We start from the raw sequence: 23,612 nt of genomic DNA, 5'->3' as shown, positions 1-23,612 counted from the left end.
ACATCTCCTGGACCGGTGGGAGGGGCCTGTCCCTTCAGGAATGGGAGCGGAAGGGAACCACTCACCACACTGCTGTACCTGCTACTGCGCTCCAGCCCCGCTATGTTGATCCAATATTTCCCCCCCCAAGTGCCTTTTTTTTCGCAAAGGTCATTTTATACAATTTTTTTTTTTTCCAAAAAATTTTTTAGAAACTCCAGAAATGTGACAGGGCAAAGGGCAAAGTGTTTATTTTTACATATAAAAATTTGGGCAACAAGTTTTTCTTCTAATATGTGAAAATGAAATATACACAAAGTTAGTTTGTGGCTTTTTTATTTTGTATACAAAATAAAAAAACCACAAAGACTGCAAAAAAAACAAAACAAAACAAGGCAGGATGTTACACGACGTGGAGTGAATATACAGGAGGCCAATATTCAGAAGTCACAGAGCTCATACATATACACAGCTGATATATCCGCACAGTGCAAACTTTTAGTACAAATTTTTTTTTTTTTTCTGAAGTCGAAATTTATTGGCCATTATCTATAATATTTTAAAGTAGAAATCATTTGTCACTGTATATATAAAAATAATGCATAGTATACAAAACAGGCGCACCCAAAGGCACGGGGAGGTTTATCACGGTGCAAGTAAAAAATACTAAATATTGTACAATTCTAGAAAAGAGGAGAATGACTCCTAGGAGAGAAAAAATACAGTTTTCTTCTACAAACAGCGCCACCCTTGTGCAAAGGACAATTCTGGTATTGCAACTTAAAGAAGCTTTCACCAGCTCCTTAAATTCCAAGCTTTCTGTAGATTCAGGTATATCTGGAAATTTCTCACTATTTTCAAGTAATTAATGTCAATATTTTTGTCTCGCTGCTGACAGAAGGGGCGGAGCCATGCTGCCTACTGCGGCATAGGACAGCCCATTTGTCAGTAGAGAGGAAGATTGGCATATTTGGTAGAGATATTAACCGTAACACAGTTCCAGGGTAGTGTCAAATGGGTGGTCTGGGACTGGAGTAGATGTCCTGGCCACGCCCATTTGACACTAGAGAACTGATAATGATTGATTACTCGGGAACGGTGGGGACTAGAAAGAAAACTACAAATAAGTGGCACTTGTTAAAAGATGGAGGTGGAGAAAGGCCGAGGTGGAGTTGTAACAGACACAACCCACGGGACAAGCGTTTTCGTAGGGAATATGGGACAGATTGTAGGGAACAGTGTACCGATCGGTGGGGTCCACCTCTAGAAGCTTTTCTTGAGATTGGGGTCTAAATTAAGGTCTATGCTGTGATTATTGGGGGTTCTGTCTGTTGGACCCCCACTATTCAGACTTTAGTGGAGAACAGTTAAACATGGGGCAACCCCTTTAATGTCTGTAATGTTACAGTAGTGAAAGGACATCTCCCACCAGCATAAAAGACTATATGCAAATGAGCCTGAGGGGCTCCAGAAAATAAACTATTAAATAAAATTGAAAGAGAATGTAACTTTTTGGATTAAGGAAAAAAAATTCGAAAATCTAAAATTTTCTCTGCAAATCCCTTTGAGGACACGGTACCCATGACCCAGAGAACAGCTATCAAGGCCCAACCAGGGGTTTAACGCTTCTATCTCTAGGTATACGGAGACCAGCTGTTTTTTTTTTTATATACAATTTTTGTCCCCCCAGAAAATAAAATTCTACAAAACTTTTTCGTACAAATTTGATCTGTCTACGCATTTACATTAAAACTACTTTATGATAATAATAATCGGCATTTAGGCATAATAATAATCGGCATTTAGGCATAATAATAATCGGCATTTAGGCATAATAATAATCGGCATCTAGGTTTAGATTTTCTGGCAAAAAAAGAATAGTATTTTTACAGATTATAAATTACTTGTTTGGCAAATCAGGGGAAAGAAAAAATATTCTGTACAGGTTTGTATAAATTTTTTTTTTTAAATAAAGTTAAAGAAATAAAATGTATGAAGGGTCTCCGAAACAGAGGAAAGGGCTTCCTTCTCCTCTTACTTTGACTCTTATTCTCCCTCCTAATCCGTTTTTCTCTCTGAAACCTCTACTGAATTCCATCCTGCTAGCAATAGAGCTGCAACTCACCGAGAAGTCATATTACATAGGAGTCTATGGAGAGGGGTGAGGCGTGAGTCACAGCAGCTAGGTCTCCACCCACTATAGCTCCAAGACAACCAAGTATTAGGGATAATATCTGCTAGAAAATCTGATTCATGTAATGACCAGAAACGGTGCTATACCCCTAGCACACACACTGGACTGCGGATTCCAGAAGGTTGACAGGTGAGGTTGCTACATTTCACCAGTAAGTGTCATATTCAGGAGACAAAATCATGAATTTCAAGAAGAAAAGTCCATTAGTTGTACAGGACCATGGTAAAAAATATCTACTTTGGTTCAGGATTGGGGGGAAAGGATTTTGTTTCCATAAGTTTTCCACAAATGGGTGTCAATTTAAAGTGACCCTACAGTATAAAGTTAAAGGGAACCTGTCAGCAGAAATCGACCTAATAAACCCCTACCAGTATGTTGCCAAGCAGCTTAACACGTTCCAGAGCACGTTTCTTCCCTGACCATCATCCAGAAAATGTACTTTGAAGTTAGATGTAAATTGGTTGTATAAAGTCAAGGAGGCGGAGATTTTACCACTGAAGTCAATCTCTCTCCTCCTCAGAAAGCCCCCTTCACTGTAATTAATGTAATTAATGGTCCTGCATCGAGACATCACTAGCCAGATCTCCTGATGATTTCTATCACAGGGGAATAGGTTCAGAGCTTCCGACCTTGACTTCTGTGTTAAACTCTCCACCTCCTTGACACTAAAGTCAAGGTCGGGAGCTCTGAACGCCTACTCCCCTGCGATAGAAATGATGAATCAGTCTTCAGGAGATCTGGCTAGTGAGGTCTCTTGTTGATGGGGGCTTTCTGAGGAGTAAAGAGAGCTTGACTTCAGTCTTTAAATCTCCTCCTCCTTGACTTCAGAAAATCAACTTTGAAGTGAGCTGTAAATTGGTTTTATAGATGATGCCACCGCACTGGGTCATGAAAGAAACCAAAACTAGATGGCGTTATTCTGCTTGACAATATTCTGGTAGTGGGTTACCGTATTTAAAAAAAAAAAAAAAAAAACTTTTCACTTTCTTCCAATATAGGCCAAGGTGTCTCTATTCCAGGTATGCTTAAGGTGCATTTTTCATGAATACTATCTATACAGCAGGCTGTAGACAAGAGTATATATTAATAAAAAATTTTAAAAAATTACATTAAAAAACACCCAAAAAAAAAATTGTAAGCAATGTGTGTTTATGCATATACCCTAGGGTGTAATATTTGTATTACACAAGGGCGATTCACACAATTTTTTATTGCTTCTGTACAGTTGCGCCAATAAAGGATTTTTTTTTTTAATTCACCACTAATATACGACATACAAAAATGTGGTTCAATAAAAACTGTTCAACTTTTTTACATAAATTATTAAAAGAAATAAATTAACTTATAAAAAAAAATGAAAAACACAAAAGTTAAAAAATGGTAATATTTTCTGCAAAAAAAAAAAAAAAAAAGTTTTAAATACATACAAAAAAGGGCCATAATTACAATATTAAATGAGTCTGGAACTTTCCAGGAACTGAATGAGAACTTGGTAGACAAATTTGTATTGCGCGATCGTCTGTATCATAAACATCCGCTGCTCCCGGAGGTGTTTCAACATCATTGGGATTTCAATTTTCTAAAAAAATAAAATAAAAATATATATATAAAAACATTGGACATTAATTCTTGGATCAACCATAAGGTAACAACCAACTACAAAACACAGATTTGTAATGTTTAAATTAAAAAAAAGAATTCTTAAATTGTGACCGATTTCAAAATGATTTTTACTTGTCATAAATCCTCCTCAGCAGCAGTGAAGTGGGTGGAGACTAAACTCTTCCAGTCTTTGCCTTAATGCTGTGTCAGTATAGGAGCAACCAATGGGTAACAAGATTTACTCACAACATTCAATATAAATAAAGCCTAGGAGATAAGTGAGTGTACTAAATAATAAAATATAACTTTTAATCAAATATGTTAAAATTTAAGGTATATCACAGTTATGACAGTGTGTCACAAAACATACCTGCTTGCAGAAATGCTACATATAGAGTGTCAACAGATAAGGTATCATGTATTCAATACTCTTACCGTGATTCAGACGTAAGCCCTGCCTAGGGGTGGAATATCGGGGGTACCAGGAAAGAATGCTGGTCTGACCCTAGACAACCCCTTTAAGACTCCCGCCCTTACAAGGGCAGTCCACAGCTGTCCCTGTTGGACTTCAGCATGCCCCCCTATCAAACGCCATAATCCCTGACGCGTTTCGTGGGTACTCTTCAGAGGGAATGTATATGCAAAGGATGCTTCAGTCTGCTGTCGTCCTAGCAGACCGAGCGCACAGCGGCATGCATACAAAAGGGGAAATGGTGGGACTGCTGTTAGCAACTTAACCCACTTAACAGGAAAAAAGGCTGCAAGTCTCCGATCCTGGTGGTGGATCAGGAGACTGACATGTTGCAGGCTGGCTCTGTAATCGCTTTTGTATGCATGCCGCTGTGCGCTCGGTCTGCTAGGACGACAGCAGACTGAAGCATCCTTTGCATATACATTCCCTCTGAAGAGTACCCACGAAACGCGTCAGGGATTATGGCGTTTGATAGGGGGGCATGCTGAAGTCCAACAGGGACAGCTGTGGACTGCCCTTGTAAGGGCGGGAGTCTTAAAGGGGTTGTCTAGGGTCAGACCAGCATTCTTTCCTGGTACCCCCGATATTCCACCCCTAGGCAGGGCTTACGTCTGAATCACGGTAAGAGTATTGAATACATGATACCTTATCTGTTGACACTCTATATGTAGCATTTCTGCAAGCAGGTATGTTTTGTGACACACTGTCATAACTGTGATATACCTTAAATTTTAACATATTTGATTAAAAGTTATATTTTATTATTTAGTACACTCACTTATCTCCTAGGCTTTATTAATGCTGTGTCAGTTACAAGCTTCCCACAGTTCCCTTGATGTCTTCTGTTTTCACATAAAGTAACTCCAGCGAGAAGTAACTAAATTAACTCAGCTCAGTTAGATTTCTAGTAAATCGATTGAGCTCAGCATAGTCATAATGCACATACAAGATCTATACAATGACTAGCCTGGCAGCTTCCACCGCATGGAGGAGCATGGAATAATCGGAGTTGCACTTGGCAGAAAACAGCAGTTACTTGAAGTGTAGTCTGTGCTGTGTGAGAACTAAGGGTTTACAGCTTTCCTGCTGTGTAGATAGTGTCCATGGAGCATTAGGCGGAAAGAAGATTGCTGCAGAGGAGTCTATGACACAGCTTAAGGTGCAGAGAGAGATGAAAGTTCTGCAGAATAGTGATGTGTCGTTCCCGAACGAGCCGGCTCTTTTAAATGAACAATGGTAGCTGATGGCTCACTTAACCCTGCCCCTAACCGGCTCACCAGGCCCCCTTTAATCCAATACAATCTGGTTAAAAATGGTGTGGAGTGGAGGTCCTGGCTGGACTGTGGCTCCCTATTATACATGTAATAGGGAGCCGTTCAGGAGCCAGAAGAGCCGGTTCTTCTTAGTGGGAGGAGCCTAATGAGCCAGCCTAAGAAGAGCCGTAATTCCCATCACTACTGCAGAATCACTATTCTTTTCAAGAGAGCTGCACATACACAAGGTTCTCCTGCTAGCTGCATGCAGAGAGCATAACATGACCCCCTCCTCCATCCACAGTGAGCATCAGTTCCTCCCCTAGCAGCTACATTAAAATTTCAGTACAAATTTCAGTAAAAATAGTCAACAAGCTACAGTATCACAGACATAAACAGTGGCGCCAGAGGAGACAACTGCTGCAGGGAAAGGCTAAAATGAGGAGGATAGCAAAAAAAAAAAAAAAACCCTGGGCGTATGTGTTGAAAGCAATAGGTAAAGTTGTTCTACATCTCATGAGCTATTCATTTTTAAAAAAGTGCTATAAAAATGAGTTTCATACCTCATTGTGTTCCAAACAACGCATCATCAGCTCGGTTAAAATGACCACCCCGGTTCTCCCCACACCGGCACCGCAGTGAACCAGAACCGGAGGGTTGCAGTGGCTGCTGCTGTCCTGCATGCTATTGGCGTGACGACGCACAGACTGAATCTCCTCCAGGTATGCTGGAAAGAAACAAAGAAAATACACTGAAAACATCCCAAAAAATAAACCCAAAAGGAACCTACATCTGCCGAGCTATGGGAAGTCTCACATAAGAAGCCTTGCACCTCCTCCGGGCAGCCATGATCTGGCCAGTCGGTGAACTGCAGATGCCAGACCGTCCTCTCTTGTCCGGACAGGAGATGTTTCATCTTTAACCCCGTGGTGGCATAACAGCCCGAATCCGTACGGAAATTTGTCGTGACTTTAAATTTCCCGTAGGTGGCGGAGTTGTGTTTGGATCCCAGCTTAGGCCAATAGCGATGACCCTTGGATCGTGTTTCTTCCTGTAAAATGAAATTAAAACATTCTTAAGATGTTGTGGTTATATACAGCCTCGAGGTCATGTCATATTTGTGGTTATATACAGCCTCGAGGTCATGTCATATTTTTTGCAGAACAAAATTAAAGGGGGTTAAAAATTAGGACCTCTCTCGGGTCCCGTTCACACGTGGCAGGACCGTTTCCATGATATTTACACGTACTAAAAATTCACTGCGAGAGAATTTTTAAAAAAAAAGAGTTTCTGATCAAAAAGGTAGGACCATGTAGAAGTCCCGCCAGTGTACAGTACTGTCCCTGGAGAGATGTGTAATCATGACTGTGTATGTTGTTAGTAGCAGCAGGACTGTGAAATATGGATTTATATTCCAGGATTGTAGCTTCTCCAGATCTACTGGGGGCGTGTCCTCACACTGTTGTGCTCGGTGTTCTCTGCAGCCATTATTAGGTATTGTCCCTGGAGAGATGTGTAATCAGAACTTTGTAGGTTTTTAGTAGCAGCAGGACTGTGGTATATGGATTTATATTCCAGGATTGAACTGGTGGGGATTCCTCACACTGCTCTGATCTGTGCTCTCTGCAGAGAATGTTAGCTATTGTTTCTGAAGAGATGTATAATGATATCTTTGTATATGTTGTTTATGATCTATAAAATTATATCATATCCTATCCTATCCTATAGCAGCTGGACTGTAAAATATAGGATTTTTATTCCAGGATTACAGCTTCACCAACTGCAATAGGGGCGTTTCCTCACACTGCTGTGCTCCGTTATCTTTGCGCTCAACTACTGCATAGCTACTTCCCTCTGCTGTAGAATTCAGCTGAAAACCTACTGTAGCTTTTATTCAGACCGGAGGGAAGATGCTGTGGTGCAGCTTAATATAGAGAGATCAGAGAGCACAGCAGTGTGAGGACACGCCCCTAGTGCATTTGAAGAACCCTCCATGATGGAAGAATTCACAGTCCTGCTGCTACTAACAACATATCCTATGATTCCACATCTTATCAGGGACAATACTGCATGATCAGCACTGCTTAGATTTCATCAAAAGTCAAAAAATATAAAAATCTCCATAAAAATTCATAACAAAATTGAGGCGTTTGCACCCACTTAATCGGGATTGGAATGAAAAAAAATAAAAACCCTAAAAAAATAAAAACCCTATTGTTGAGCAGAGGAGCCTGCAGGTGACCGATACCATAGAGCTGCCGGTACGCAGAGCCCCGCCCTCAGCTTGCACAGGAAAAGCAGTGTTATCTTTGGCAGCCCATGAAACGCGTCGCCATGAAGAATAGCAGCGGCCTCTGCCTTGCTGGGAACTGATAAAGAGGGTCTGTAATGTGAGGCCGGGGGCCCCGGGGGCAGGAACACATGGCACATGCACATGGCCAAAAATCAGATCAGTCCCACGTGGAGATACAACGGTTGGGTTTGGAAGTTCCACAAAAAAATATCTACGGGGAAAAACGATCGAGAACTGGGAGGAGTCACATAGAGAAAACATGAGTCAAAGAGGACACCAAATGTGCAGGGAGGAGGACATGGAAATTACAGGGGGGGGGGGGGGGGATTCTGAAAGACCAGGCTACAAACTGATGGTTTTTGATTCAGTCCAAAACTTTGTATGAAGTTATGTGGGAGTGTCTTTAAGCATTGGAAGCCATGGTGTCCTTCATGGGCAGGATCCTCTCTTCCTTAAAGGAAATCTACCATTTGATTTCTTGCATAGTGAACCAGACATACCAGGAGAATGCTGTAGCTACACTGATGCAGAAACATATCTTGTTTAATCCCTGAACCGAGCAGGCTGCCTACACAAACACATTATACGGAGCAGTCTGAACAGTCCAGACAGGACTAATCAACCTGAGCTGTGGGATGGTGCAGCAATTGATTACTTCTGCCTGTCATGGACAACACAGTGATTGCAACATTCTCTGTAGCAGTGCATAATTAGGGTAAAAGGAGAAGCGCCGGAGCAGCCACCGGAGCAACACAGCCTCATTATCATAATTTTGTAATAGTTTTTTCAGCAAAACCGCTCAATTCAGATATTAAACAAGACATGTTTCTGCATCAATGTAGCTACAGCATTCTCAAAGTAGGTTTGGTTCATAATGCATGAAAACAAATAGTAGATTTCCTAAGGCTTGTGAAATTATGCAAATGAGTCTGAGGGGCTCCAGGAGTCCAGAGATCCTAAGGCTCATTTGCATAACTCTTAAAGGCTTTTTTTTTTGTAAAAACGTGGGCAAAAATTAGAGCGGATCCTGCCAGTAAGTAATTTACAAATGGCATTTATTGAGATACTTTACGGAAATAGGGACCAAGTGTCCAGAACTGCCCCTTAGCTAAATAATTTTATCCTGATGGAAATACCCTTTAAGAGAACTTGCAAATACCACATGTTCTATACACAGACCAGTGAATGGTGTATCCAAGTCATTAAGTTAGATACAGACATAGTGTAATGTGAATATGACATTGCTGCCGGTCTACGGCCATAGCGTTGATATGACATCAGTGGTCACAGGATTCGTGGTCACGTGCAATCCATAGGCAATTTCAGGAACTGAGCCATGGAAAGAGTTAAGTACTTTTAAGCCTAGACAACCCCTTTAAGAGCAGGATAAAGGTTCTTTAGTATACATACCTCATCCGCCATCACCATGGCTATGACGTTGATGCCCTGTTCCCATACCATCTGCCAGAAATCGGGGAAGGTTTGAGGCAAGGGGCCCTGCGTGGCTATATAATGCCATTCTTTGTCACCTACCACCACCTGTACAACACAAGGAGATAATAAACACCATCATCACCACAGTAACACTGAAAAACTACGGATATTTTTGGGCCCATTTGGCCTTTAAGGGGACATTTAGCCCAGAAATTCCAATTTTAATTTCCGATATTGGTCAAGGGCGGGTGGTGGGGTTGGTCTATCACTCAAGACCCTGATGTTTTAGCTAGTGGGTGGTACAAAGAGTATCCCCTACATTTGAGGACCCAGCTTGTCCATCCCTCATACATTTCATTGATAGAAATGGATTCTGTGCAATACTTTATTTTCCCTGTGGGGGCGCTGTAGGGAAACTAAGACCTCTAAGGCCAAGTTGTTGGAAAGAGAGAGATCCACTTGAAGCCCAATAGGAGGCCTTCAATGTATAGTGACGTGGGCAGTCACCTTGATGTGAGAAGCATTGATGTAACCAGATGGGTTCTCTTTGGTGGGCACAAGCTCGACCCGATTCTCTTCGTAGGGAATATCCTCGCGGACACGGTTGCGCTCCATGTTTTCTGGGGAGGTCGCTGTGGTAAAAACGCCATCCGCCTTTCTTTTTGGGATTTGCTCAAACTCTGTGAACACCATCCCTTCGTCCACCTTCCTTCTTAAGGTCTTACACTGCAAACAAAAAAAAAATGTAAAAAATGTTTCTGTCAACATGGCAGCCATATTTGTTATCACCCAGACTTCATTTATTATCCTGAAAAATGGAGTCTTAAAGGTCAGCCTCCCACCAACCAAATATTGATGCCACTAATCTTATAGTCTTGAGGAACACTTAAAAAAAATTGGGAAAAATTCCTTATAAAAGGTCAAAATTAGCAGTGGTACCAGGTTTTAAACACAGAAAAACCTATTTACTAAAACTGGATTTACTTAAAGGGAACCTGTCACCAGGCGAATCGATATAAAACCACAATAAGTACCTTGTAGGGCCTGTTGCCCGTGTGCTGGACAGGTCTTTAGAAATGGAGACCGCTGCCTGCAGCTGGAAAAATTAACTTGTATTCATAGTCCGCTTCCAGTCATGGGGGTGGGGTTCCAGGCACAGCAGTCAAGGAGGCGCCGACCCTCATGGCCGCACCTTTACATAACTTTGCCTCCTTATCTCTTCGTAGCCGCAGCAAAGAGATAAGGAGGCAAAGTTATGTAAAGGTGCGGTCGTGAGGGCCGGCGCCTCCTTGACTGCTGTGACCGAAACCCCACCCTCATGACTCGAAGCAGACCAGGAATATTAACCATAATTTTTCTGTCTGCAGGCAGCGGTCTCAATTTATAAAGACATGTCCAACACACAGGCAACAGGCCCTACGAGGTACTTATTGTGGTTTTATATATCGATTCGCCTTGTGACGGGTTCCCTTTAAAATCTGATTACTACGGCATCTCCTAGCTGAGAAATTGTATGGTTTTACTATGGCCAATCTACTTCTCTCATTGTTTTCTGATGACCTACTGAGTGAACTTGAAGGTATATTTAATTTTGGATATACGCGATAACTACATTGGTTTGTCAAACAGCATTTCCAAAGCAAGAAAATCTATTAAAATACTCAATCTGAGGCCCTTGTTTATTAAAACTGACTGATTATTCTTAATTTCTCAAATGTAGTGAATACAGTGAAATATGAAGAAAAGCTTGAGGCCTAACAAGTCCCAGGAGCCTGACAAACACATAAACCAGGAAATTCAATTGTTACAAACTTTACGCGTACAATGAAACAAACAAACGCAGTGGGGGAACATGATCCTACCCTCTCGTCCATTGGCACCATCACCGTGTCATCCTGCCGGTCCTCCGGCACAGGCATTCGGGATACAGAGAGTCCATTCATCGTTGCAAACATCAAGGGTCTCTTCTGGGCTGCCCTCTCCTGCTTCTGTAAAAAGTTGGTTGGCAAGAAAAGACAAGTTTTCAGCTCTGTCAGTCGTGCCAGCGAAAAGTGGAAGGTTTTTAATCCTAAAAACAACAGTAACGCACTGAAAGAAAAACGCCGGTTCAAGAAGTCGTGGAACGTGAACCAAGACTGATGTGTTCATTGCCCTTGACTGAAGCAGATGAACTCGCTCTTCATATACAGAGCGTCTGACTGTTTTTCAGGTACTCAGATTAAAAGCAATTAAAGGGAGAGATGTTTAATCATATCTTTGTGTATGTTTTTAGTAGCAGCAGGACTGTGAAAAATGTATTTGTATTTCACTGGGGGTGTGTCCTCATATTGTTGTTGTAATGACGGCCGGGAAGCACAGAAAAGACAATGGGGCAGATTTACTTACCCGTTCGCGATCCAGCGGCGCGTTCTCTGCGGTGGATCGGGGTCCGGCCGGGATTCACTAAGGCAGTTCCTCCGATGTCCACCAGGTGGCGCTGCTGCTCTGAAGTTCCCCGGAATGCACTGATCTTACCAAGCCGGACCGAGTGAAGGTAAGCGCGAGTCCCGCAACACCTTTTTTTTTTTTTAAATGCGGCGGTTTTTCCGAAACCTCGGGTTTTCGTTCGCCCACGCCCCCCGATTTCCGCCGCGTGCATGCCAGCGTCGATGCGCCACAATCTGATCGTGCGCCAAAATCCCGGGGCAATTCAGGGCGCAAATCGGAAATATTCGGGTAACACGTCGGATAAACGCGAATCGGGCCCTTAGTAAATGACCCCCACTGGGTCCTAAACTGAGCCCATCAAAACTGACACTTGCCTACTTGCCTTTGTATCCTAAATACAGGACAACTAGGAGCCGTTCTAGGAGTGCTGACACAAAACAAGACTCACAAACAGAAAATGTAATAAAGGCGTAGTCAGAGGTCTGGGTCACAACAGAATTGGCAGATAAGGTACAAAAACGGAGTTTAAAAGGATAGTCAATAGACGTATAGAAGTATAAATAGAACAGCAAACAGAGTAAACACACAGGGAATAAAGCAGATAAAAAAAAAACTTGTTAGGAATTGTCCCTGGAGAGCTGTGTAATCACAAATGGGTATCTTTTTAGTAGCAGCAGGACAGTGGCAGATAAGGTACAAAAGGAGAGTCACTAGACGTAAGTCCGGAAATTCAGAAGTATAAAAAGAACAACAAACAGAGTAAACACACAGGGAATAAAGCAGATTTTTTTAAAAAACGTGTCCCTGGAGGGCAGTGAAAAATGGATTTATATTCCAGGCTTACACTGAAGAACGTGTCCCCACACTTCTCTGCTCTTAGCTCTCTGCATTAAGGTGTGTCAAAGCCCATCCCCTACAGTAAAAAACGTAGCATACTTCTGTTCAAATAGTAAAGCAATCACTAGAGGGGAGGGGCTTTTGGAGCAGCTGAATACTGAAAGCTAGGAGCACAGCAGTGGTTAGATCCCAAATGATGAGATGCCAAGTGATCATATTAAAAACTTCCAAAGGGAGAAGAAATTTGACTGGAGATAATCTGTAAGAATGGGAAGGAGACTGACTATGGACTATGTTTATAATCTTTAAGAAGGGGAAGGAGACTGACTATGGACTATGTTTATAATCTTTAAGAAGGGGAAGGAGACTGACTATGGACTATGTTTATAATCTTTAAGAAGGGGAAGGAGACGGACAGTGGACTATGTTTATAATCTTTAAGAAGGGGGAAGAGACTGACTATGGACTATATAACCCAAATTTAATGCGTCCTATATTCCCCCCTAACCTCTAATCAAATGCCCTAAAATAAGGGGAACTCAAAGAAGATCTATTAAAAAACTTATTTTTTATTTTTAAAATTTTTATTTCATACACTTAAAAACTCATACAGACATTAATTTAGACAATAGCTAAAAAATGGTCCCAAGACCATGACTATGGACTATGTTTAGAATCTTTAAGAAGGGGAAGGAGGCTGACTGTGGACTACGTTTAAAGTGGGAGTGATGTTAAGTATAAACTGGGTTTAAAGAAATTTTAAACAAAAGATGCTATGATGGCAAGAAAAAGAAAAAGTAAAAAAAAAAAGGGTATGACTTTTTAGTGGAAGACCCTTTAAGTAACACATCCTACCACCCCACATGTAGCATATACATTAGCACTCACCATCATTAATATTTCTCTTTCCACAATGACGTCCTCAGTAGAAAACATTTCGGACACTGGCCTTTCCTTGACCGGTTCCTTTTTGACCCGTTCTTTTACGCTTGTGAGGTCTGGTTCTGAGATGGAAGGTCCTAAGGATGTCCCATTTATAGCTGTCGGGTCATTCCTGGACATGGAGAAAGTCTGGGAGGGTCGGGAACTCATGGCCTTGGCTCTCGCTATGGCGGCAGATATGCAGGAGGGATCATGCCTTAGGGCTCCGTTGCTGACACTCTTTCTTGGGCCTGGATATTCTGGTGGTGGCTTATTTGGTATGTAGGCAAAGGCTGCCTGGAGCTGCGTACAGTAGGGAACCCCTTGGATAAATGAATTGTGGGGTACAGGTTTGGGAGACTCTTCTTCCTCCTCACTCTCACTTCCATGGATCAGCACGGTGGCATCTGAAGCATTCTTCTTATGGTGGTACATTGGAAGCTGCTGGACCTCATGAGCCTTCTGCATGGGTTCCTCAGTAGGCATCTGTTCTCGTAAAGTATTCCTCCGTGGCAATGGAGCGGCAAGAGACTTTAAGGCCATAGATTCCATGCCACGGATCATGTGGCTCATAACTTCAAAACTGTGGCGCTTGTTGATCACTGGGTGGTGCTTATGGTGTTTTAGGGGTTCACTGACCTCCTGAAGAGACTGCCTGATGACGGGAGAGCTGTCTTCTTGGAAAGTTTTCACCGACTGTTGTACTTTTCTGGCGACTAGATCGGGGCTACTACTGCTGACGCGTTTGTGTCTATGACTTGCCAGGTCAGGAGTGCTACTGGCAGGTCGTGGTGGTGGGTAAGGAGGAGGAGGCCTAGACAAGAAGTTCCTAAACATGTGTGCGGCACTAAAAGCCTGTGGTGGCACGTTGGCCAACTCTGGTGTGCTGATGGTATGGGAAATTGATTTGCAATTGGTGTGGCTTGTAGTAGCTTGGCCAGGAGGCATCTGCTCAGGTGGGTTCACCGGCTTGTTACCGAAGTGAGATTGGGTAGGATAAGCAGACTGAGACACCATGTATGGAGGCCGGTCTTGGATTTCGGGTTGACTGTACACCAGGTTCTCCCGGTGCCTGTAGGCATGCGTATTCCCAATGTTAAGGTTTCGTAAAGACTGGCTTTGGCAGTCCGGGGGGTGGATACTTCTGTTCATTTGTCTCATGACAGTATCATAGTCCGGTGTAGGCCGGTAGGAAGGTACAATAATGGCACTATGTCTACATTTGGGGATGTAGTCCGACCTCATGATGTCATTGCCGGTGATGCTGAGGTTGGAGGACATGGGAGAGGCCTGGATGAAGTTCTGGGAATGGTTCAGGGAGGTCATACTTTGGGCGCTCGAGACGCTACCATTCGGTACAGTACCGTTCAGGATGTTATAATCAATATATCTGTCCAGGCTGTTCTGGGATCGGAAGTTGAACGTATCCTCGGCCATGGGGAATATGCTGTCTATAAGGGATGATAAAGTAATAGGCTAAATATTCAATGGGGGAATGTAGACATTGGAGGTCATGGAGAGGCTCTGTATTTGGATGGATGGAACCTACCTTCAGATATATAAGCGTCGTTGCCCTGCATGTGCCTAGGAGCCATTACTGATGACGGAGGCCGAGACTGGATACATGGAAAAAAAAGCAGGAAAAAGACGTTTCATTAGCTCAGTTATGGGTCAGATCATGGAAGACCTACAGACCTTGCTCTCTTCTATATATCTTTACACCTGGGATTAATTGTCTCTTAAAGGAATAGTCCAGGACTAATAACACATGGCTACTTTTATGATAAATCAGTGGCCCGCCTCTCCACAGGTTGTGTAGGGCACTATATACTCTGCAGTAGAGAAAAGCTGTAATACCAGGTACAACCTAAAGACAGGTGCGGCGCTGTTTGGAAGAAAACCACCATCTCTTTGTAAACCTGGACAATCCCTTTAAATCTATTTGTACAGTTAAATTGAGTTCTCCTGTAAGTAGACACCTACCATGGAAGATCTCCCCCAAGTGGAATGGCGTCGCACTGTAGGTGGTGTATTGTGGATTCTGGTGAAGAACAATGAATACTACATTACTATGAGGCAAGTCACATCGAACAGATACTCATATCTCAGCTTCCTAAATTTCAATAACTAAGAGTCACATAAAGCTTTAACATGCAAGGGATGATGCTAGGGAAGTCCAACATCTGAAAAATATCAGGGGTCTCTTGTACCCCTTTAGATAAGGGATAGGAAAAACTTACTAGAAAAGACCTTTAAAGGGGACTTACCACCCCGATTCTACCTATAAAGGTAGAAGGGGTGGTAGGTGGATGAATGGGACGCGAGGATAGCCCTTTTTGGGCTAATCCTCACGTCCCGGCTATCTTTTATAAAAGTTTATTGCAGGCATATGCAAATTTATTTATGCGGCTACTGGGGCGTGGAGTAGCCGGACATGAGGCTACTAGTCGCGGCTACTCCACGCCCCAGTAGCCACGTTACTCCGCCTACCATTTAATCTTCGGCGCGCAGCTCCTTGTAGCTGTGCGCCCTCGTCCGAGTCCCCCGGCATCTGCAGCCTTCTGCGCATGCGCAGTAGCTCCGGCCACGGAGCCGCGGCCGCACAGCCGCGTCCGCGCAGCCGAAGGCGCGCCGAAGATTAAATGGTAGGCGGAGTAACGTGGCTACTGGGGCATGAGAATCCGCGACTAGTAGCCTTATGTCCAGCTACTCCACGCCCCAGTAGCCGCATAAATAAATTTGCATATGCCTGCAATAAAGTTTTCTAAAAGACACCCGGGGCGTGAGGATTAGTCCAAAAAGGGCTATCCTCACGTCCCATCCATCCACCTACCACCCCCTTCTACCTTTATAGGCAGAATCGGGGTGGTAGGTTCCCTTTAATCTCTCCCTGCTGCACCCTATAAGCCAGTGGACTGCAGCTCCTTTACTCTCTAACCTGCAGGACCCTAAAATCTAATGGACTGTAGCTCCTTTATTCTCTCCCTGCTGCACAATATAAGCTAGCGGACTGCAGCTCCTTAAAGGGAACCCGTCACCAGGGACCCCATTTTTACTAAAGACATGTTGCAAAAGGCCATTACATCTGCATTGCAAATATGTATTTCTGCTTTCTCTAAGCATTTGCATTATAATATGATTGTGTGTTATAACTAACCTTGCACCCTGACAGACTCCTCTGTGTAGTCCCAGGGGTTGGGCTTTGGTTTCGATGCATTTCAAAAAACAACATGTGACTTGTCTGTGCTCCAGACTCCTCAGCCCCCACCTTTATGCTCCTGTACAGCTACTCCCTCTTCTGTAACTCGTCTTTAGTGAAAATGATGTCCCTGGTGGCAGGTTCCCTTTAATTCTCTCCCTGCAGGACCCTATAAGCTTATGGACTGCAGCTCCTTTACTCTCTCCTTGCTGCACCCTATAGGTTAATTGACTGCAGCTCCTTTACTCTCTCCTTGCTGCACCCTATAGGTTAATTGACTGCAGCTCCTTTACTCTCTCCTTGCTGCACCCTATAGGTTAATTGACTGCAGCTCCTTTACTCTCTCCTTGCTGCACCCTATAGGTTAATTGACTGCAGCTCCTTTACTCTCTCCTTGCTGCACCCTATAGGTTAATTGACTGCAGCTCCTTTACTCTCTCCTTGCTGCACCCTATAGGTTAATTGACTGCAGCTCCTTTACTCTCTCCTTGCTGCACCCTATAGGTTAATTGACTGCAGCTCCTTTACTCTCTCCTTGCTGCACAATATAAGCTCGTGGACTGCAGCTCCTTTACTCTCCCCCTGCAGGACCCTAGAAGAGATCATAATCTGGCTATTAAAAAACTACAACTTCCAGCATAATGGAACTAAAGTTATGCAACGGAACCACAGGATTCAGACCACTGGGTCAGAACAGGCCTATACTAATGACCCTGCACACAGGCTCATCTGTACTCATTCATCACGGACACCTCTGATCACTCACTCAGTGCAGATTTTATGTTCTTTGTAGAATTTCATCCGAGCGGAAAAAAGGCGGGAAATATATTTGCTGTTTTCGATGTCATCCTGTTGAAACACAATAAACACGTATCATCACATCTGCAGAAGAGACAGAATGATGTCCTATTACATTACACTCCATAGTCTGATTCCCCTCTCTTACAAGTCCAGGGTATAATACAGTCTCCCTCAGTAACCACAATAATCCCTACCAATGAACTAGTATCAGATATCAGCACTGAGCCGCTCCTCTGTTATTCCTCCTGGAAGTATAGAAATAGACTGACTGCGTTTTACAATTCCCCAAACCGACAGGTTGTCACTACAAAATACAAAATCATCCAACAAGTGTTCAAAGACTGCAAAGGGGGGAGCATACTGTTACCAGGAGGAATAACAGAGTAACATCGCCATGCAGACTGCAGAAAGAAGCACCACAATAACGACTTCAGGGGAAATATAGGAATTTATAAATTATGCATGTCAGGAAGGGGGAGAGCAAAATAGTGAGTGCAGCTCTGGGGTATAATACAGAATGTAACTCAGGATCAGTACAGGATAAGTAATGTCATGTATGTACACAGTGACTGCACCAGCAGCAGAATAGTGAGTGCAGCTCTGGTGTTTAATACAGAATGTAACTCAGGATCAGTACAGGATAAGTAATGTCATGTATGTACACAGTGACTGCACCAGCAGCAGAATAGTGAGTGCAGCTCTGGGGTATAATACAGAATGTAACTCAGGATCAGTACAGGATAAGTAATGTCATGTATGTACACAGTGACTGCACCAGCAGCAGAATAGTGAGTGCAGCTCTGGTGTTTAATACAGAATGTAACTCAGGATCAGTACAGGATAAGTAATGTCATGTATGTACACAGTGACTGCACCAGCAGCAGATAGTGAGTGCATCTCTGGTGTTGCTCGTCAGCTCGTTAACTCTCTGTTGCTGTGAGAGGCTGTGTGCTGCTGCTGCTCCTGAGCTCCAGGGAAAACCACCTCCACCTGGGGCCTGCTCTCTCCTCTCCCAGGGAGGGAGTGGGTTTTCAGGCATGAGCCAGGGCAGCAAGTCCCAGGCTCCTGCTTCCCGGTCCAGGCCGGCGGGAGGCAGGGGTAGCCAGGAACCGGCCAGCGCTGCGGAAGCCTTGGGGGTAAGAAGATCTGCGAGGAACAGCAGCAATGCTGCTCCAAGTACCCCCAGGCCAGCTAAGGCTTCAAAAAGCACCAAAACCCCAGGAAAGCTGGATACCTCGGGAAAGCTGGGTACCAAGGAAAAGCTGGATACTGCGGGAAAGCTGAGTGCTCAGGGAGGTGAGGCTGACCTCAGTGAAGAGGGCTGGGGAATGCTGAGGACCCGGGAGTCTATTTCCACCTATGCCTCCCGGGCTCTGGGCCACCTCTCTGAGTACGAAGAAGCCAGCAAGACGGTGAGGAGACTGCGGGAGGAGCTCAGGTGCGCCCATGCCAGGGCAAGCTCTGCCCCAAAGAGGAAGAAGGAGCAGATTCTGGCAGAGATTTCCAGGCTCCAGACTGACATCCAGGCCTTGGAGGAGAGGAAGGCGTATCTGCTGGAGAGGAGTGGACCATTTAAAGAAAAGATCCTGAATGATGAGAGATTCCGGGAGATGGAGGAGGAAAAGCAGAGGCGGCTGATGGGGCTTCAGCCAGAGAGTCAGACGGAGGAGGAAAGTCCGGTACCGTACAGTGGGCCCCCTGCAGGACAAGCGGCCTTGTCATCTGGCTGCGGTTCTGTCGGCCCGGGTGAGGATAGTGACAGCCACCAGGGAGGGGCGCTGATGGAGGAGATCAGACGGCTCGAGTCCCCTGTGCACCTCCAGGACTTTACTTTTGGAGACGATCTGCCGGAGGATGCACCGGGGGGCAGCAAACCACGAAAGAAGAAGACCAAATCCGTGGAAGTGGTGAGTCTAGTTTACAGCCCCCTCCCCGTAAAACCCGAGTCGGCCGCAGGGTCAGCTCACTGTGCGAGCCCCGTTACCCAGCCCAGCACGGGTCCTGCAGTGGACTCAGTGCCAGGGAGCGGGGAGATTACAGGTGTGACATCTGATGTGGCGATGGGCTCCGTCTCTGTTTGTGGTAACAGTGGGGGAGCTGGGGAAACATCGGCCGCAAGGCCGGACAGTAAGGGCGGCTCGGCAGTGGCGATACCATCGATATCCAGTGCTGTGGTGCGTCCCCCAGTGGGAGGGGGGATAGCCCGGCACTGGTGGCAGCTTCCGGTGCCTCGGCGCCTCTTCATGCTGTTGCCGCTGATCACTTGGTTATGGGGCGGCGGCAGCGTGGAGGGGTTGCTGAGGCTGAGGGCTCCGAACCTCCCAAACCTAAAGTCCTGTTTTGCGTAGGAGTTGGAGACAGTCTGCAGAGGAGTGCTGAGGAAGGTGGGGATCAGCGGCGCCTCACACCGGCCAAAGATCAGCGGCGACTCTTACCTTCCCCTAAGAAAAGTAAAATAACATCTGCTATCGATGATGCGGAGGGCACAAGTGTGACACAAGTTGGGGTCCCCTCTGGGCGATGCGCTGTGGGGGGACCCCCGTCCCTTGTGCCTGAAGATGCGGAGGTGGTCATGTCCCCTGATGTTGGTGCTGGTCCAGCCAGTGTGAATGGTGTCAGTAATGTTGTGGTGGATAATGTGAATGGTGTGAGTGGTGCTGAATCTTTTCCAGTTTTGGGGGTGAGTGATGGAGTGACTGGTGGTGTGGGTGGCGCGGCTGAGGTGGGTAGTGTTAATGTGGTGGGTGCAGGGGTTGGTCCGGTTGCTCCCCCAGTGGCGGCCCCTATTAAGAGCTATGCCAGTGTCGCTGCTGGGGGACGTAGGGTTCCATCATCCTCGTCTCTGGGCTCTGGGGACGGCTTTTTGCAACGGCGCCTCCTGCAGGCCTTACAGAAGGGTGAAAGGACGATCAATGTAGCGGGGCAGGAGGTTGATTTGTCGTTTTGGATAGAGAGGCACGGCCTGTCTGCCTTCCGAGAGCAAAGAGGCAGGGAGACATCATGGTCGCTCCCGACAACCGGGCCGGGTGCTAACCGTAGGAATGTGGTCCGTCTTCGGTGGCGTGGCAGTGATGTGTGTCCCCCTCGGGCACGGGTAGTTGAGCTGCTGCTGAAGATGGACTTCAAGGCGGCTGACATCTTTGCCTTGATCCATCCCTATGGTACATCTGAGTTTGATGTCAGCTTTGTTCGGCCGGAGGGGCTTGAGCTCTTCTGGTCCAACTATGAGCTGAGATACAACGAGCCCGAGTGGCGGGACTTTGCTGTGCAAGCAGTGTCCCGCCAGAGCGAACTCAAGAAAGTGACCGTTCTTACCCGTAATGAATCACTATCTTGCTTTGACATCATGACCTGGATGAATCGTTATGGAGAGGTACTGGGAGTACCAGAGAAAAATCGAGACGAGTTTGGTATCTGGTCAGGGGCCTGGACCTTCATGGTGAAGTTGAGGCGTTCAGGTAACTCAGTCGCCCACATCCCTTCATCAGCCTTCCTAGGGAGGGATCGGATCCTGATCTTCTACCGGGGGCAGCCTAAGCTGTGTCACAGGTGCGGTGACCCCACACATTTCAGCGCAAACTGCACCGTGCAGAAGTGTGCGTTGTGTGGGGGTGTCGGCCATCTCGCTGCATCCTGTACAGGGCAGATTAGGTGTAACCTGTGTGGTGATCTCGGTCACCCGTACAGTCGTTGTCCTCTTTCCTTCGCTAATGCGGGCTCAACCTCAGCGGATGAAAGCCATGAGGCTGAATCTGCTGGGGAGGGGACTAGCAGAGGCAGAGGAATGGAGGGGCCAGGGAAGAAAGACAGGAAAAAGACGCCTGCCCAGCTAAGGCGTCTAGAGAAGCGTCAACAGGAGAGAGAGCGGGGGGAGTCTCGGGCTGCTGGGACAACCTCTGGCGCTCTCCTGGAGACCTCACCTGTCGCTGAGGCCCCAGGGGATGATGTACTGGATGAGGAGGTCAGGAGGATCGAGAGAGAGGAAGGTGCCACGTCCTCAGACTCCTCCCATTATGAGAGTATGGACGAGGATAATAGGGCGTGGCTAGAGGAAAAGCGTAAGCGTGGCGCCAAAAAGAAGAAAAAGGGTAAAAAGAAGGGAGGTGTAAGATCTTCTCCCTCCCTGACTAAGGTACCCAAGGAAGGTGCAACCGACCCCCCGCAGGTCGAACTTTCAAATCGATTCCTGGCCCTGGATGGAGCCTCTCCTGCCGATGGAGGGGCTGAGGGTGAAGGGCCAGAGGTGGCGGAGCCTGCAGGGGGTGCCGAGTCTCCCCCTGGGGAGTCAGGGTCCTCAGGAGGGGAGACTGGCCCAGAGTCTGGAGACGAGGATGAGGGGGCAGGTCCTGGATCTGCCCCTGAAGCATCAGAGGTGCGGGAGATGGACACCACAATATGTCTAAAGAGGGGGTGTTCATTTCCCGAGGGTGGTGGTAAGATGGGTAAAAAGAAAGCCGTCCAACTCAATCACTCATGATGGCGGCACCCACTCCGTTGACGCTGGCATCCATTAATGTCGCCAGCATTAAGTCTGATGCGGCTAGATTTGCGGCCTTTGATTTTCTCGGCCGCGTTGAAGCCGACATTTTATTTTTGCAGGAGACCAGGCTGCCAGATTTGGCGGCCGTGTTTAAAGCTAAGAGGGAATGGAGACACGGGCCTTCCTATTGGTCTCTTGCGGCCGAGCCGTATAGCGGAGTGGCGGTCCTTTTTACCGCACCGGTAGAATGCCGACGAGTTATTGAGTTAGAAATGGGGAGGTGCCTGATCCTGGATGTCCTCATGAAGGGACAAGAACTTCGCCTAATTAACATCTATGGTCCCCAGTCCAAGTGGGACAGGAAGTGTCTCTTTATGAGGATCAAGCCCTACCTTTTTACAAGTCGGCAGGTGGTCTTTGGAGGGGACTTCAATGCTGTCACGAGGTCCCAGGATAGGGGAGGTTCCAGAGACAAGCTGACTTATGATAGCGTCGCTCTTAATAGCATAGCCAGTGAGGCTCGCCTGGTGGATGTCCACATCCGGCACACCCCAGGCCACACGGGGTTCACCTATTATAGGGGTAGCTGCAGGTCTAGAATAGACAGGTTTTATTTAAAGGAGGAAGCCATTTCTTCAGCAGTGTCCGTTGTTGAGGTGGAATTCTCCGACCACTGTTTAATTTTGTTTTCTCTGAATGTTACAGAGACCCCCCGGATGGGAAGAGGCTACTGGAAGCTCAATTCGTCTCTCCTGGAAGAAGCGGAGATCAGACAATCCTTTGAGGACTTTCTTCAGAGCCAGGTACCATTGCTGGGCCTTTGTAGCAGTAAGTCAGAGTGGTGGGAGATGCTCAAGAAAAGGGTGGCGAGATTCTTCCGCCAGCTCTCGAGCCTCAGGAGCCTGGACAGGTACCGCCTGTATCAGGGCCTGAGGAGGAAACTCGAGCATCTCGTCTCGACTGGAGGTAGTCGTGAGGACATCTCCAGAGTGAAATCCTTGCTGAAGAGGTGTCAGTACGATAGACACGCATCTTTGGTTTTTGAGAGGGATTACGGGAAATACCGCTCGCCCGACCCTTACAGAAACTGCAAGATGTCAGTGAATGGTAAAGTTGTCACAGGACTGGTTGACAGTACGGGATCCCTGAAAAGGTCCAGATCAGGGATTCTGGAGGTCGTCAGATCCTTCTACTCGCACCTCTTGGGCAGGAAGGATCTAGATCGGGATGTGATGTCGGCTTTCCTGGCTGAAACTGTCCCTGAGCCAGGAGTAGACCCCTCTCTTGATGTTTTGACAGAGATGATCAGGGAAGAGGAAGTCAGCCGGGCGATTGAAGGGCTCGCCCTCAAGAAATCGCCAGGCCCGGATGGCTTAACATCTGAGTTTTATAAGACCTTTAAGGACGCCTTGGTTCCCCTCTTGACTGAGGTATTCAATGAGTGTCTTTCCTTGGGCGTTCTGCCGAAGTCAATGAGGAGGTCAGCCCTGATCATCCTGTCAAAGGGTAAGGACCGATCTCGTATTGAGAACTGGCGTCCCATAGCGCTTCTCAATGCGGACAGAAAGGTTTTGGCAAAGGTGCTGTTTAATCGGCTGGTGCAGTTTGCGCCCCGGCTCCTTTCGGGGACCCAGCACTGCTCTGTTCCAGGCCGCAGTACATTTAGTGCTGTGCTTTGTGTCCGGGAGGCAGTGGAGCAGGGCAGGGCTGGTAACTGGAA

General features: G+C 46.1%; 1 protein-coding gene across 1 annotated transcript in view; it reads right to left on the bottom strand.

The window, feature by feature from the left end:
• Positions 1 to 422: 422 nt before the first annotated feature.
• The window catches only part of PTPN14 (protein tyrosine phosphatase non-receptor type 14), an 82,707-nt gene continuing 59,517 nt past the window's right edge, over positions 423 to 23,612 (bottom strand). Inside the window, exons 10-19 of the mRNA XM_072140133.1 lie at positions 17,378 to 17,460; positions 15,396 to 15,453; positions 14,962 to 15,028; positions 13,380 to 14,863; positions 11,090 to 11,215; positions 9,735 to 9,953; positions 9,204 to 9,332; positions 6,317 to 6,551; positions 6,064 to 6,227; positions 423 to 3,752 (exon numbers count right to left, since the gene is read on the bottom strand). Coding sequence (XP_071996234.1) covers positions 3,624 to 3,752; positions 6,064 to 6,227; positions 6,317 to 6,551; positions 9,204 to 9,332; positions 9,735 to 9,953; positions 11,090 to 11,215; positions 13,380 to 14,863; positions 14,962 to 15,028; positions 15,396 to 15,453; positions 17,378 to 17,460 — 2,694 coding nt within the window. The 3' untranslated portion in view covers positions 423 to 3,623. The remainder of the gene's footprint in view (positions 3,753 to 6,063; positions 6,228 to 6,316; positions 6,552 to 9,203; positions 9,333 to 9,734; positions 9,954 to 11,089; positions 11,216 to 13,379; positions 14,864 to 14,961; positions 15,029 to 15,395; positions 15,454 to 17,377; positions 17,461 to 23,612) is intronic.

This window comes from Engystomops pustulosus, chromosome 3 (genome assembly GCF_040894005.1).
Source record: "Engystomops pustulosus chromosome 3, aEngPut4.maternal, whole genome shotgun sequence".
Lineage (NCBI taxonomy): Eukaryota > Metazoa > Chordata > Amphibia > Anura > Leptodactylidae > Engystomops > Engystomops pustulosus.
Note: the sequence above shows the minus strand (reverse complement) of the source record. Positions and strands in the feature narration are given on the sequence as shown.